This window comes from Ovis canadensis, chromosome 21 (assembly GCF_042477335.2).
Source record: "Ovis canadensis isolate MfBH-ARS-UI-01 breed Bighorn chromosome 21, ARS-UI_OviCan_v2, whole genome shotgun sequence".
Classification (NCBI taxonomy): Eukaryota; Metazoa; Chordata; class Mammalia; order Artiodactyla; family Bovidae; genus Ovis; species Ovis canadensis.
Genome location: NC_091265.1, coordinates 34675668 through 34688508, shown reverse-complemented (window position 1 = coordinate 34688508; position 12841 = coordinate 34675668). Strand labels below are relative to the sequence as shown.

The window sequence follows — 12841 nt, the reverse complement described above, 5'->3', positions numbered from 1 at the left end:
CTAAATTCTCCCAGACTCTCCTCTTAAAACCATGAAGAAGTCACTGTGTCCTTGTCCTTTTTTTTTAAGTCTCCCACAGGCTTCCCCTGAGTCTCAAAAGGCTGGCTCAAGTGTTAATGATTAGGAAATGTCAGATACTAAAGTAAAGAATAGCTGATGCAAGGCCCAAACAGATTGTGAAGGCTGAGGCTTCCTGGGAGAGGGAACACCTGAGCTTTCCAGGGAGACCCTGGGGGAGTGTTCCTGGCAGACAGCTTGGCCTGAACAAAGACCCAGAGATGTGAGCTCAGGCCTCAGCAGGAAGTACAAGTGGTTGAGTGTGGACGGGCATGAGGTGTGAAGCGAGCAGACTGGTGAGAAGCAGGTTGGTGAGCAGACGAGACTGGTAGGTTTCTTCCTGCAGGAAATGCCCAGCACTGAAGGATTTTGAACAGGGATGATGGGGCCTGAGCCCACTCTGACAGGATCTGAGGGGCAGGAGAATGGAGAAGAGACTGGTGTGAGGGGCTGGAGGTCAGGATGCAGAGGCTGGGTGGCCTTGTTATACACCTAGGACAAGGGCCCTTTGAGAAGCCTGGCTGTGCAAGAGAGAGGGAGGTAGCCAAGTACACCTGGAAGCAAGTATAGGGTTCAAGAAGGCGTTTTAAAGGTGAGAGACTTCTAAAGACAAGGACAGAAGGAATGAAATTGATTCCGGGTTTGTTGGGGACCCATTAAGGGATCTGGCATAGTTCTGAGGACCCAGCAGAGGCAGCAACGATGAGGTTGTGGCAGGAAAAGCAAACTTAAGCCCAGTTGGGGGCCGCTTCATTCCTGCTCCAAACATACAGAACATTTGCTGCTCTGGGTTCCCCATCTAAGGGTTCTGGATTTTTTTTTTTCTTTTTTTACTAGCAAACAACAGAGCCAAACTTCTGTGCATGCATGCTAAGTTGCTCAGTTGTGTCCAACTCTGCACTCCTATGGACCGTAGCCCACCAGGCTCTGCCATCCATGGGATTCTCCAGACAAGAATACTAGAATGGGTTGCCATGATCTCCTCCAGGGGATCTTTTCAACCCAGGGATCGAACCCGCATCTGTCTCCTGCATTGGCAGGCGGGTTCTTTATCACTAGTACCACCTGGGAAGATTCTCTTAATTGCCATCAACAAGTACGCGATAAGCCTCATAGATCCCAGAACCACGGTGAGCAGTGACAGGGAAGAACAGGCAGGGGTAGGCTTTTCTGTCTGTACTTCTAACAAAGGCCCCCAAACCCAGACTCCATGAGACCCTGTCAGCCCCCACCATCCTCATTTCATCCACCCTGCTAGCCACACGTCTTGAGAGGTTATCCATGTTTGCTGTGTCTACTTCTTACCTCTCATCTCATCAAAACTGCTCTCTGAGTTACAAAGTCCTTACTTTAGTTACAAAGTCCTAAATCCGTTCAACTCTTTAGTGCTTGGTCTTTCAGCATCATCAGATGCTACCACCCACTTCCTCCCTCAAAAATGCTCTTTGTTCTCTTTAGTTAGGGTGGCAGTCTGTGCTGGGGTAACTGATGCTCAGATGTGTGGGCCTGAGCAGTTCCTACCAAAGGGCCCAGAAGGCAGGGTACTACCACTGACACAGGAGGGCACAACTGGGGCTTCTGGTAAAGAGGGCATGACCTCCAACTTCCCCTCCACCCCATGGGCCCACTTACCTGGTTTTCCTCACATCTTCCTTGGTCTTCCTCTCAGGCACTTCCCTGGGCTGCTTCTCTACCCAGCCCAGACTGTGTTCCCCAAGGCTATGTCTTCTTGTATCCCTGTTCCAATTAGACTGAATCATCTTATCTGGGACAAGAGTTTCCAATTCTTGAGGCTCTTAAAGTTCCAATTCTAGCCCCACACACCTGACAACCTCCTGGGCTTCCTTGGCTGTCCCACTGTCTGGTCCCAACCACAGCCTGCCTCGCACAGCAGCTCTGTGGCACACCTGGACTCTACCCTCTGGCTCCTTTCCCATCTGAGGGCCCGAGTCCTTCATGTGGGTAGCGTCTCTGGGCTGGAGCTGAGGACAGTGAGGCCAGGCAGTCCAGCTGTGAAGCTTCAGACTCCCACTGCTCCCACAGGACATCCTGACCACTCACTCCTTCACCAAGATTTCCAACTAGAACAGAGTCAACACCCTGCGCATCATCATATACATGGGAATATGAGGTCCAGAGAAGGAGGGGGAGTGGGTGATGGTCACACAGTGGGATGCAACTCACTGCTTCTAACACTGGGTTCTCAGTTCTAGTTTCCCTTGATGGCCAAAGGTCACTGGGTGGATATGGGATTAAGCGCATCATCCCCTTGAGGAATCAGCCAACAACAAGCTATGAGGAAGCACCCCACGCACACTGTATGACAGGATGTGCGAGTGGGGTGAGATCTTTGCCCCTGCTCATATCCATGCCACCTCTCCTTCTCTGACTCTGGAGGGCATCACTCTGGCACTCCTCCCTTGTCTTTGTCAGCCTGAGTGACCACAGAGGGCCCCAAAGATTGTATCAATTACCTTCTGAGTTCCTGAGAGGTTGCCTTTATTTACATGCTGATGTTCACCACAGCCACTCCTTTAGTGGGGAATACTATGAAGGGTTAGGATGAGACAAATCCTGTGACACCCGGAGAGAAACCAGCTCCAGCTCCGGGAAAACAAGTATTTTCCATTTGCTCATCCCCTTGAAATGCATTCTTTATAGAAAGGCTAGACCAGAATGGTTTTTGTGAGAGTCTCCCTAGCTCTCCTGAACTCCTTTCTTGACCTTTCTCTACCATCAGGTCACCCTGAGGTACAGAGAGGAAGGAGAAAGTGACTGTGGCTAAATTTCCTCCAAGAATATCCTGTATGAGAATGATGACACACTAGTAGAGGAGGAATGTACTATATAAAAGGATTCCTCAGAGGAGGATTCAACAATAGGGGTCTCAAGGTTGAATTTCAGGGTTGGGTGTCTTTGGTGGGTTCTGTGGGTCTAGACTCTTTGTGGAAGGGGGTCATTATGTTTCAGTTGTGGGGAAGGTGTCTGTCTGATGATCACTTAGGTATGAACTTGGTGTGATGGTCTTCTTGGGGGATGCTGGTGCTATGACCTCCCCCTTGTGGGCCTCTGGTGATTAAACCTGCCCTTTGGAGAACACCGGTGGTTTGGCCTTTCCCTTGAGGGGCACTGGTGGTTTGACCTCTCTCTTGGGGGACGCTAGTGGTCTGGCTTCCATCTTGGGGGGTGCTGGTGGTTTAACCACTCCCTTGGGGTGCACTGGTGGTTTGACCTCCCCCTTAAGTGGCACTGGTAGTTTGATGTCCCCCTTGGTGGACACTGGTGGCTTGATTTTCTCCTTGGGAGACATGGGTGGTTTGACATTCCCCTTGGGGGACATTGGTGATTTGATGTTCTTGGCAACCCCTGGTAGCATGTTTCTCTTAGGAGGATCCTGATGGTGTGACAGCTTCCTCCTCGGGGGCTGCTGTGACACAGAAGGAGTTTGGGTAGCTGAGGGTTCTTTTGATCTAGGCTGGCTGGAAGATGGCCAGAGTCCAAGGGTTTCCAATGACCCTTTTTCCATGTTAGAGGCTGTTTCCTGAATGTCTGTAGAAGACAGAAAAGACATAAGCACAGATTCCTCAATGTCACAATGCACCAATCTATGTTTGCTATGTGGTGAACTCATAGTTACCTATTAAATGTTACAATCATTCCCATCTCCTCAGGCTCATTCTTCTGAGCTTACTCCCCTAAGATTTTGGGCAAGCTTATATCAAGCCCTTCAATTCTGCCTGGCACAAAAAAGTCCATTATATGAGGGTAAGGCTTACCAAGGAAGCTCTCAGAATGAAGGGACTAACATTTGCTTAAAGATTATATGTGTGTGTGTGTGTGTGTGTGTGTGTGTTATTATAATTGCTTCCAAATCAGCTTATATAGAAAAAATGAACACATTTTGCCACTAGACTGTTAGATTCTTGAGGGAAAGGACTTTGATTTCCTTGCCACTATACCTCCATTACCAGAAAAATGTCTGTCACACACTAGGCGCTTGTTAAGTTTTGTTTTGTTTTGTTTTTACTAATTTACTTATTAAAAAAAAACTGGTAATAGAGAGCTAGAGAATTCAGACCTACTTCATACTCAAGACAATTTTTTAAATGGATAAAACACACAAAAAAAACTTATTTAAATTAAGAGTTCATTATAATAGTTTAAAATCATGAAAAACATGATAACCTAAAGAGGTAAGCCCACAATACTGTCTATAGGATACTCACTTTAGATATAAAAGTACATATAGATTAAAAGCAAAAAGATAGAAAAAGATATACCATATTAACTCTACTGAAAAGAAAGATGAAGTTGCTGTTAATATTACACCAACTAATTCAGAGCAAAGATACTACCAGGAATAAAGGAAGTAATTTCATAACCATATAAAGAGATCATCTTATAAAGAAGATACACAATTCTAAATATTTATGCAACTATGAGTTTCAAAACACTTAAAGCAAAGGGACACAAATAGGACAGCAAAGAGAAATAAACAAAACTATAATTACACTTAAAGATTTAAATACTTCATTCTCAGTAACTGAGCCAAAATCAGTAAGATATAGAAGACTTGAAAAACACCATTAACCAACTTTATGTAATCGACATTTATAGAACAGCCTACCCAATAATAAGAGAATACATATTCTTTTCGTATGCACATGGAAAACTTACCAAGATAGAACATACTCTGGGCCTCAAATTGTGTGATTATTAATTTAAAAGGATTAGGTCATACAAAGTATGTTCTCTGGCCATACAGAATTAAAGTAGAAGCTAATAAAGACACCTGGAAAAATCCTCAATATTTGGAAACTAACATACTTCTAAATAATCCAAAGGACAAAGAAGGACAAACATTATCTGATTTTAAGGCTTGCTATAAAGCTACAGTAATCTAGGTAATATGATACTGGCATAAATATAAACAGATGAATAAAACAGAAATTGAGAGTCTAGAAGCAGACCCACAAATAAAACAAGAAATCATTTTTCATAAACGTACTAAGGTAATTCAGTGGAGAAATGATAGCTTTTTACTGAAGTACAATTGATTTACAATGTTGTATTAGTTTCAGGTGTACAGTGTAGTGATTTAGTGTTTTTGCAGATTATATTTCATTAAGTGTTATTATAAGATTTGGGGTATAATTCATCTGTGCCAAACAGTAAATCCTTGTTGCTGGCAAACAGGTAATGTTTGTCCTTCTTTGTCCTGTGGGTTATTTAGAAGTATGTTAGTTTCCAAATATTGAGGATTTTCCATATATCTTTATTAGTTTCTACTTTAATTCCATATGGTCAGAGAACATACTTTGTAGGACTTGTTTGCACCTGTTAATCCCACACCTGTAATTTGCCCCTCCCCTTACCTCTCCCCTTCGGTAATCATAAACTTGTTTTCTATGTCTGTGAGTCTGTTTCTGTTTTGTATACAGATTCATTTGTACTATTTTTTTTTAGATTCCATGTATAAGTTATAATATATAACATATATATATATATATAACTTCTCTGACATTTCACTAGGCATAATATCCTCTAGGTGTATCCACGTTGCCAGAAATGGCAATAATTCATTCTCATTTATGGCTGAGTAATACACACATACATCCCACATCTTCTTAACCATTTGTTGATGGGCACTGGGTTGCTTCCATGCTTTGGCTATTATAAATAGTGCTATTATGAACACTGGGGTTGCATATATCTCTTTTAACTAATGTTTTATTTTTTCCAGATATACACCCAGGAGTGGACCTGCTGATCATAGGGCATCTCTATCCTAAGTTTTTTTAAGGAACCTCCATACTGTTTTACATAGTGGCTGCATCAATTTACTTTCCTACTAACTGTGTACCTGGGTTCCCTTTTCTCTACATCCTCTCCAACATTTGTTATTTGTAGACTTTTTGATGACAGCCACTCTGACCAGTGTGAGGTGATCTCTCACTGTGGTTTTGATTTGCATCGTTCTTAACAATTAGTGATGTTGAGCATCTTTTCATGTGCCTGTGGCCTTCTGTATGTCCTTTTTGGAAAAAAGTCTACTAGATCTTCTGCCCAATTTTTAGCTGGATTTTTTATACTGAGTTGTAAGAGCTGTCTGTATACTTTGGATATTAATCCCTTGTCAGTCGCATCATCTGCATGTATTTTCTCCCATTCCTTAGGTTGTCTTTTTGTTGCTGATGTTTTCCTTTGCTGTGCAAGAGCTTTTCAGTTTGATTAGGTCCCACTCCTTTGTGTGTATTTCTTTTGTCTGCGGAGACTGATCAAAGAAAATATCACTATGATTTATGTCAGGTTCTCTTCTAGGAGCTTTATGGTGTCACATCCTACATTTAGGTCTTTAAAATATGTTGAGTTTAATTTTGTACATGGTGTGAGGGAATGTTCTAATTTCACTGTTTACATGTGACTGCCCAGTTTTCCCAGCACCATGTATTGAATGGACTATCTTCTCACCATTATGTACATGGCAAGCCTCCTCTGCTGTAGATTAATTGACCTTAAATGCATGAGCTCTTCTTGAAGAGACTATTAAAGGATGAACTACAGCCAAAAAGGAATAAATGGGAAAACTACAGCAAAATGATTGTCGTAGTGAATTTATTTAACTAAAAGATGTCTTAAGACTAAAATAAATACAGGTATAATGGAAATATTACAAATCTTGCCAGTACAAAACTAGGAGGGGAAGAGCAGGAAGAGATTTAAGTTAGCTAATTATTTACCACTCAGTTTATTTTGAGGACTTGATAGTGGTGGTAGTTCAAAAGGTATCAACTAGTGCTAATAAATCAAGTAAGAGAGGTACATTATCCAAGTAAGGATTTCTACAGAATAATACTGGTTAATTTGCATCTCTCCACATATTCTCTTAATGACTGTAGAGAGCAACAGGGAGAGAAAAAGCACTCAGAAACACCCTATGAAACAAAAGAACAAGTTAGAATACAAACCTCAAGTTAAGCAAAGTTGTGGAAATAAAGCCCAGAAAGCAACAAAGTTGGTGCTGGAGCTTCTAGTGTTGAGAAGAGAACAGGGAGAGTTGTGAAGAAAAGTGAAAAATTCAGAGAGGCTTTTGTGTGGGTGGCATCTGGGAAATTTCAATGAAGATTTACCCTAAGAAGGAGAGATCTCGTTGAACAGAAACTACTGAGAGCAGGTCTGAATCCTGGCAGTGAAAGCACTGGCCGTGAAAGCACTGGCACTGAAAGAAAAAAGTTTCAGGAATTCTCTGGCAGTCCAGTGGCTAGGACTCTATGCTTTCACTGCCTGGGGCTCAGTTTCAATCCCTGGTCAAGGAGTTAAGATTCCACAACCCATGCAGAACAGCTGGAAATTTTAAAAAAATTGAAAATAATTAATTCTTTTTTTAAAAAAAGAAGGGCTTCCTAGGTGGCTCAATAGTAAAGAATCTGCCTGCCAATGTAGGAGATGTGGGTTCAATCCTGAGCTTGGGAAGATACCCTGGAGAAGGAACCAGCAATTCACTCCAGTATTCTTGCCTGGGAAATCCCAAGGTCAGAGGAGCCTGGTGGGCTATAGTCCATGGGGTCGCAGAAGAGTTGGACACGACTTATGGAATAAACAACAAAAACAACCAAAGGAATGAAGTTTTCAAAGTTGAGGGAGTCTAAAAGGAAGTCTTAGAAGACTGCTTGTGATGGCAAAAGAGGGAGATATATTAGAAGGTGGTGGCACCCTATGTAGGCAGCAGTCAGTTTTAAAGAAAAGTAAGGAGGCAACTGACATTAGGGAGGCTACTGAAACAGACAGAATAGAAAGATCATGGGAAAATTGTTTCCTAAAAGGTCACTAACATTAAAGAAACTGTCTTTAATTTGAGCAATAAGAAAAGGCACTTTCAAACTAAGAAAAGTGGAAAGTGTCCAAGATTCTCCTCTTCTATCACATAGAATTGCCTTGCTAATTGGTCCATGAAGTTCAATACATTCTATTATAAATAAGAAAAATTACACTGAATTATTTTTACAAGGATACCTGAGGACCAACAGAAAATAACCGGCATAATAAATTCTGGGCAAGAAAATGCACATTAAAATTTATGACATGAAGCAAAGTAAAATTCCAACATGAAGTAAATAAAAATTTCAAACAAGCAGCTACATACTTAACAGAGTACCATGAAGCAAAAACTCAGAGAGGATGTGGGAAAGTAATAGAAAAATGTGAAATGGCAACTGAAAGGATTGATGAAAAATGAAGAAAAAGATTACTAGAAAGAAACACAAAGGATAAAAATTGAGTAAGTACATAGAAAATAGCAATGTCCAAATTCAAGGAAATAAAACAAATGAAGAAAGTAATAAAAACAGATTAGAGAGAACTTATAATGAACAATCTAAAAAGGAATTTTTTTTAATTCACTTATAATAGAACCCAAAAGAAGTCAAAGTACTGAACACTGAAAAATACCAGAAAAAAAAACACTGCTGAAAGCAATTAAAGAAGATATTTAATATATGGAAATATACCTCATGTTCATGGATTAGAAGATTTAATATTGTTGAGAAGACAATACTACCCAAAGTACTTTACAGATTCAGTGCAATCTCTATCAAGTTCCTTGTGGTATTTTTTAATATTAAAATTCATACAAATTGCAACAGAAGCTGGGAAGGCAAACAATCTTGAAAAAGAAGAACAAATTTGGAGGACTTACATACTTCCAGATTTTAAAACTTACCACAAAACAACAGTAATCAGAACACTGTGATACTGGCATAAATACAGACATATACACCAATGGAATAGGAGAGAGCATCCAGAAACATGGTCAATTTATTTTAGACAAAAGCACTAAGACCATTCTATAAAAACTGGATATCCACATGCAAAAGAGTTGAATCTTTAATTTATACCACATACAAAAATGAACTCAAAATGGATCAAAGACCTCAAGGTATGTGCTAAACTGTAAAACTCTTAGAAGAAACCATAGGGGGAAATCTTCATGATGAAACACTCAAAAAAATACACTCAAAAGAAGTAAAAACAAGGACGTGAATAGATATTTGTGTATAGCAGCATTACCATAGTGTACCATAGTGAACACTCTTTGGCACTGCACTTCTTTGGGACTGGCATGAAAACTGACCTTTTCCAGTCCTGCAGCCAGAGTGCCTGAAGAACTATGGGCAGAGGCTCGTGACATTGTACAGAAGACAGGGATCAAGACCATCCCCAAGAAAAAGAAATGCAAAAAAGCAAAATGGCTGTCTGAGTAGGCCTTACAAAGAGCTATGAAAAGAAGAAAAGTGAAAAGCAAAGGAGAAAAGGAAAGATATACCCATTTGAATGCAGAGTTCCAAACAATAGCAAGGAGAGATAAGAAAGCCTTCCTTAGGGATCAATGCAAAGCAATAGAGGAAAAAAATAGAATGGGAAAGACAAGAGATCTCTTCAAGGAAATTAGAGATACCAAGGGAACATTTCTTGCAAAGATGGGTACAATAAAGGACAGAAATGGTATGGACCTAATGGAAGTAGAAGATATTAAGAACAGGTAGCAAGAATACACAGAACTATACAAAAAAGATCTTCTTCCTAGATAATCATGATGCTGTGATCACTCACCTAGAGCCAGACATCTGGGAATGTGAAGTCAAGTGGGCTTTAGGAAGCATCACTAAACAAAGCTAATGGAGGTGAAGGAATTCCAATTGAGCTATTTCAAATCCTAAAAGATGATTCTATGAAAGTGCTGCACTCAATATGCCAGCAAATCTGGAAAACTCAGCAGTGGCCACAGGGCTGGAAAAGGTCAGTTTCATTCCAATCCCAAAGAAAGGCAATGGCAACAAATGCTCAAACTACTGCGCAGTTCAGTTCAGTTCAGTCGCTCAGTGGTGTCCGACTCTTTGCGACCCCATGAATCACAGCACGCCAGGCCTCCCTGTCCATCACCATCTCCCGGAGTTCACTCAGACTCGCGTCCATCGAGTCCGTGATGCCATCCAGCCATCTCATCCTCTGTCATCCCCTTCTTCTCCTGCCCCCAATCCATCCCAGGATCAGAGTCTTTTCCAATGAGTCAACACTTCGCATGAGGTGGCCAAAGTACTGGAGCTTCAGCTTTAGCATCATTCCTTCCAAAGAAATCCCAGGGCTGATCTCCTTCAGAATGGACTGGTTGGATCTCCTTGCAGTCCAAGGGACTCTCAAGAGTCTTCTCCAACACCACAGTTCAAAAGCATCAATTCTTCGGCGCTCAGCCTTCTTCACAGTCCAACTCTCACATCCATACATGACTACTGGAAAAACTATAGCCTTGACTAGATGGACCTTAGTCAGCAAAGTAATGTCTCTGCTTTTGAATATGCTATCTAGGTTGGTCATAACTTTTCTTCCAAGGAGTAAGCGTCTTTTAATTTCATGGCTGCAATCACAATCTGCAGTGATTTTGGAGCCCAAAAAAATAAAATCTGACACTGTTTCCACTGTTTCCCCATCTATTTCCAGTGAAGTGATAAGATCGGATGCCATGATCTTCATTTTCTGAATGTTGAGCTTTAAGCCAACTTTTTCACTCTTTCACCTTCAGTAAGAGGCTTTTGAGTTCCTCTTCACTTTCTGCCATAAGGGTGGTGTCATCTGCATATCTGAGGTTATTGATATTTCTCCCGGCAATCTTAATTCTAGCTTGTGTTTCTTCCTGTCCAGCGTGTTCTCATGATGTACTCTGCATATAAGTTAAATAAGCAGGGTGACAATATACAGCCTTGACGTACTCCTTTTCCTATTTGGAACCAGTCTGTTGTTCCATGTCCAGTTCTAACTGTTACTTCCTGGCTTGCATACAGATTTCTCAAGAGGCAGGTTAGGTGGTCTGGTATTCCCATCTCTTTCAGAATTTTCCACAGTTGATTGTGATCCACACAGTCAAAGGCTTTGGCATAGTCAATAAAGCAGAAATAGATGTTTTTCTGGAACTCTCTTGCTTTTTCCATGATCCAGCAGATGTTGGCAATTTGATCTCTGGTTCCTCTGCCTTTTCTAAAACCAGCTTGAACATCTGGAAGTTCACAGTTCACGTATTGCTGAAGCCTAGCTTGGAGAATTTTGCACTCATTTCACATGCTAGTAAAGTAATGCTTTATTGACTATGCCAAAGCCTTTGACTGTGTGGATCACCACAAACTGTAGACAATCCTTCAAGAGATGGGAATACCAGACGGCCTGACCTGCCTCCTGAGATATCTGTAATGCAGGTCAAGAGGCAACAGTTAGAATCAGACATGGGGAAACAGACTGGTTCCAAATCAGTAAAGGAACATATCAAGGCCATGTATTGTCACCCTGCTTATTTAACTTATATGCAGAGTACATCATGAGAAACACTGGGCTGGATGAAGCACAAGCTGGAATTAAGATTGCTCGGAGAAGTATCAATAACCTCAGATACGCAGACAACACCACCTTTATGGTGAAAAGTGAAGAACTAAAGAGCTTCTTGATGAAAGTGAAAAAGGAGAGTGAAAATGTTGGCTTAAAACTCAACATTCAGGAAACTAAGATCATGGTATCCAGTCCCAACAGGTCATGGCAAACACACAGGGAAACAGTGGAAACAGTGACAGACTATTTTGGGGGCTCCAAAATCACTGCAGATGGTGACTGTAGCCATAAAATGAAAAGACGCTTGCTCCTTGGAAGAAAAGTTATGACCAACCTAGACAGCATATTAAAAAGCAGGGACATCACTTTGCCAACAAAGGTCCGTCTAGTCAAAGCTATGGTTTTTCCTGTAGTCATGTGTGGATGTGAGAGCTGGACTATAAAGAAATCTGAGTGCTGGAGAATTGATGCTTTTGAACTGTGGTGTTGGAGAAGACTCTTGAGAGTCCCTTGGACTGCAAGGAGATCCAACCAGTCCATCCTAAAGGAAATCAGTCCTGAATATTCACTGGAAGGACTGATGCTGAAGCTGAAACTCCAATACTTTGGCCACCTGATGCGAAGAGCTGACTCACTGGAAAAGACCCTGACACTGGGAAAGATTGAAGGTAGGAGAAGGGGACAATAGAGGATGAGATGGTTGGATGGCATCACCGACTCTATGGACATGAGTTTGAGTAAACTCTGGGAGTTGGTGATGGACAGGGAGGCCTGGCATGCTGCAGTCCATGGGGTTGCAGAGTCGGACACAACTGAATGACTGAACTGAACTGAGTCCTGCAGCCACTGCTGAGGTTTCCCAATTTGCTGACATATTGACAGTTGCACTTTAATAACATCATCTTTGAGGATTTTAAATAGATCAACTAGAATTCTGGCACCTCCACTAGCTTTGTTTGCAGTAATGCTTCCAAAGTCCTACTTGATTTCACACTGTAGGTTGAGTGAAAACTCTAGGTGAGTGACCACATTATCATGGATTCCGGAGTCATTAAGACTTTTCTTGTAGAGTTCTGTGTACTCCTGCCACTTCTTAATCTCCTCTTCTGTTGGGTCCTTACCATTTCATGTTCTTTATCATACCCATCTTTGCATGAAATGTTGCCTTGATATATCCATTTTCCTGAAGATTCTCTAGTCTTTCCCGTTCTATTGTTTTCCTCTCTTTCTTTGCATTCTTCATTTAAAGCCTTTTTATCTCTCCTTGCTATTCTCTGGAACTCTGCATTCAATTTAATATATCCCCTGCCTTTTGCTTCTCTTCTTTCCTCAGCTATTTGTAAAGCCTCCTCAGACAACTACTTTGCCTTCTTGCATTTCTTATTCTTTGGGATGATTTTGGTCACTGTGTCCT

At 41.4% G+C, this 12841-nt stretch overlaps 1 protein-coding gene across 1 annotated transcript in view; it reads right to left on the bottom strand.

The window, feature by feature from the left end:
• Positions 1-2539: 2539 nt before the first annotated feature.
• The window catches only part of LOC138426405 (glycerophosphodiester phosphodiesterase domain-containing protein 4-like), a 169486-nt gene continuing 159184 nt past the window's right edge, over positions 2540-12841 (bottom strand). Inside the window, exon 14 of the mRNA XM_069564919.1 lies at positions 2540-3606. Coding sequence (XP_069421020.1) covers positions 3134-3606 — 473 coding nt within the window. The 3' untranslated portion in view covers positions 2540-3133. The remainder of the gene's footprint in view (positions 3607-12841) is intronic.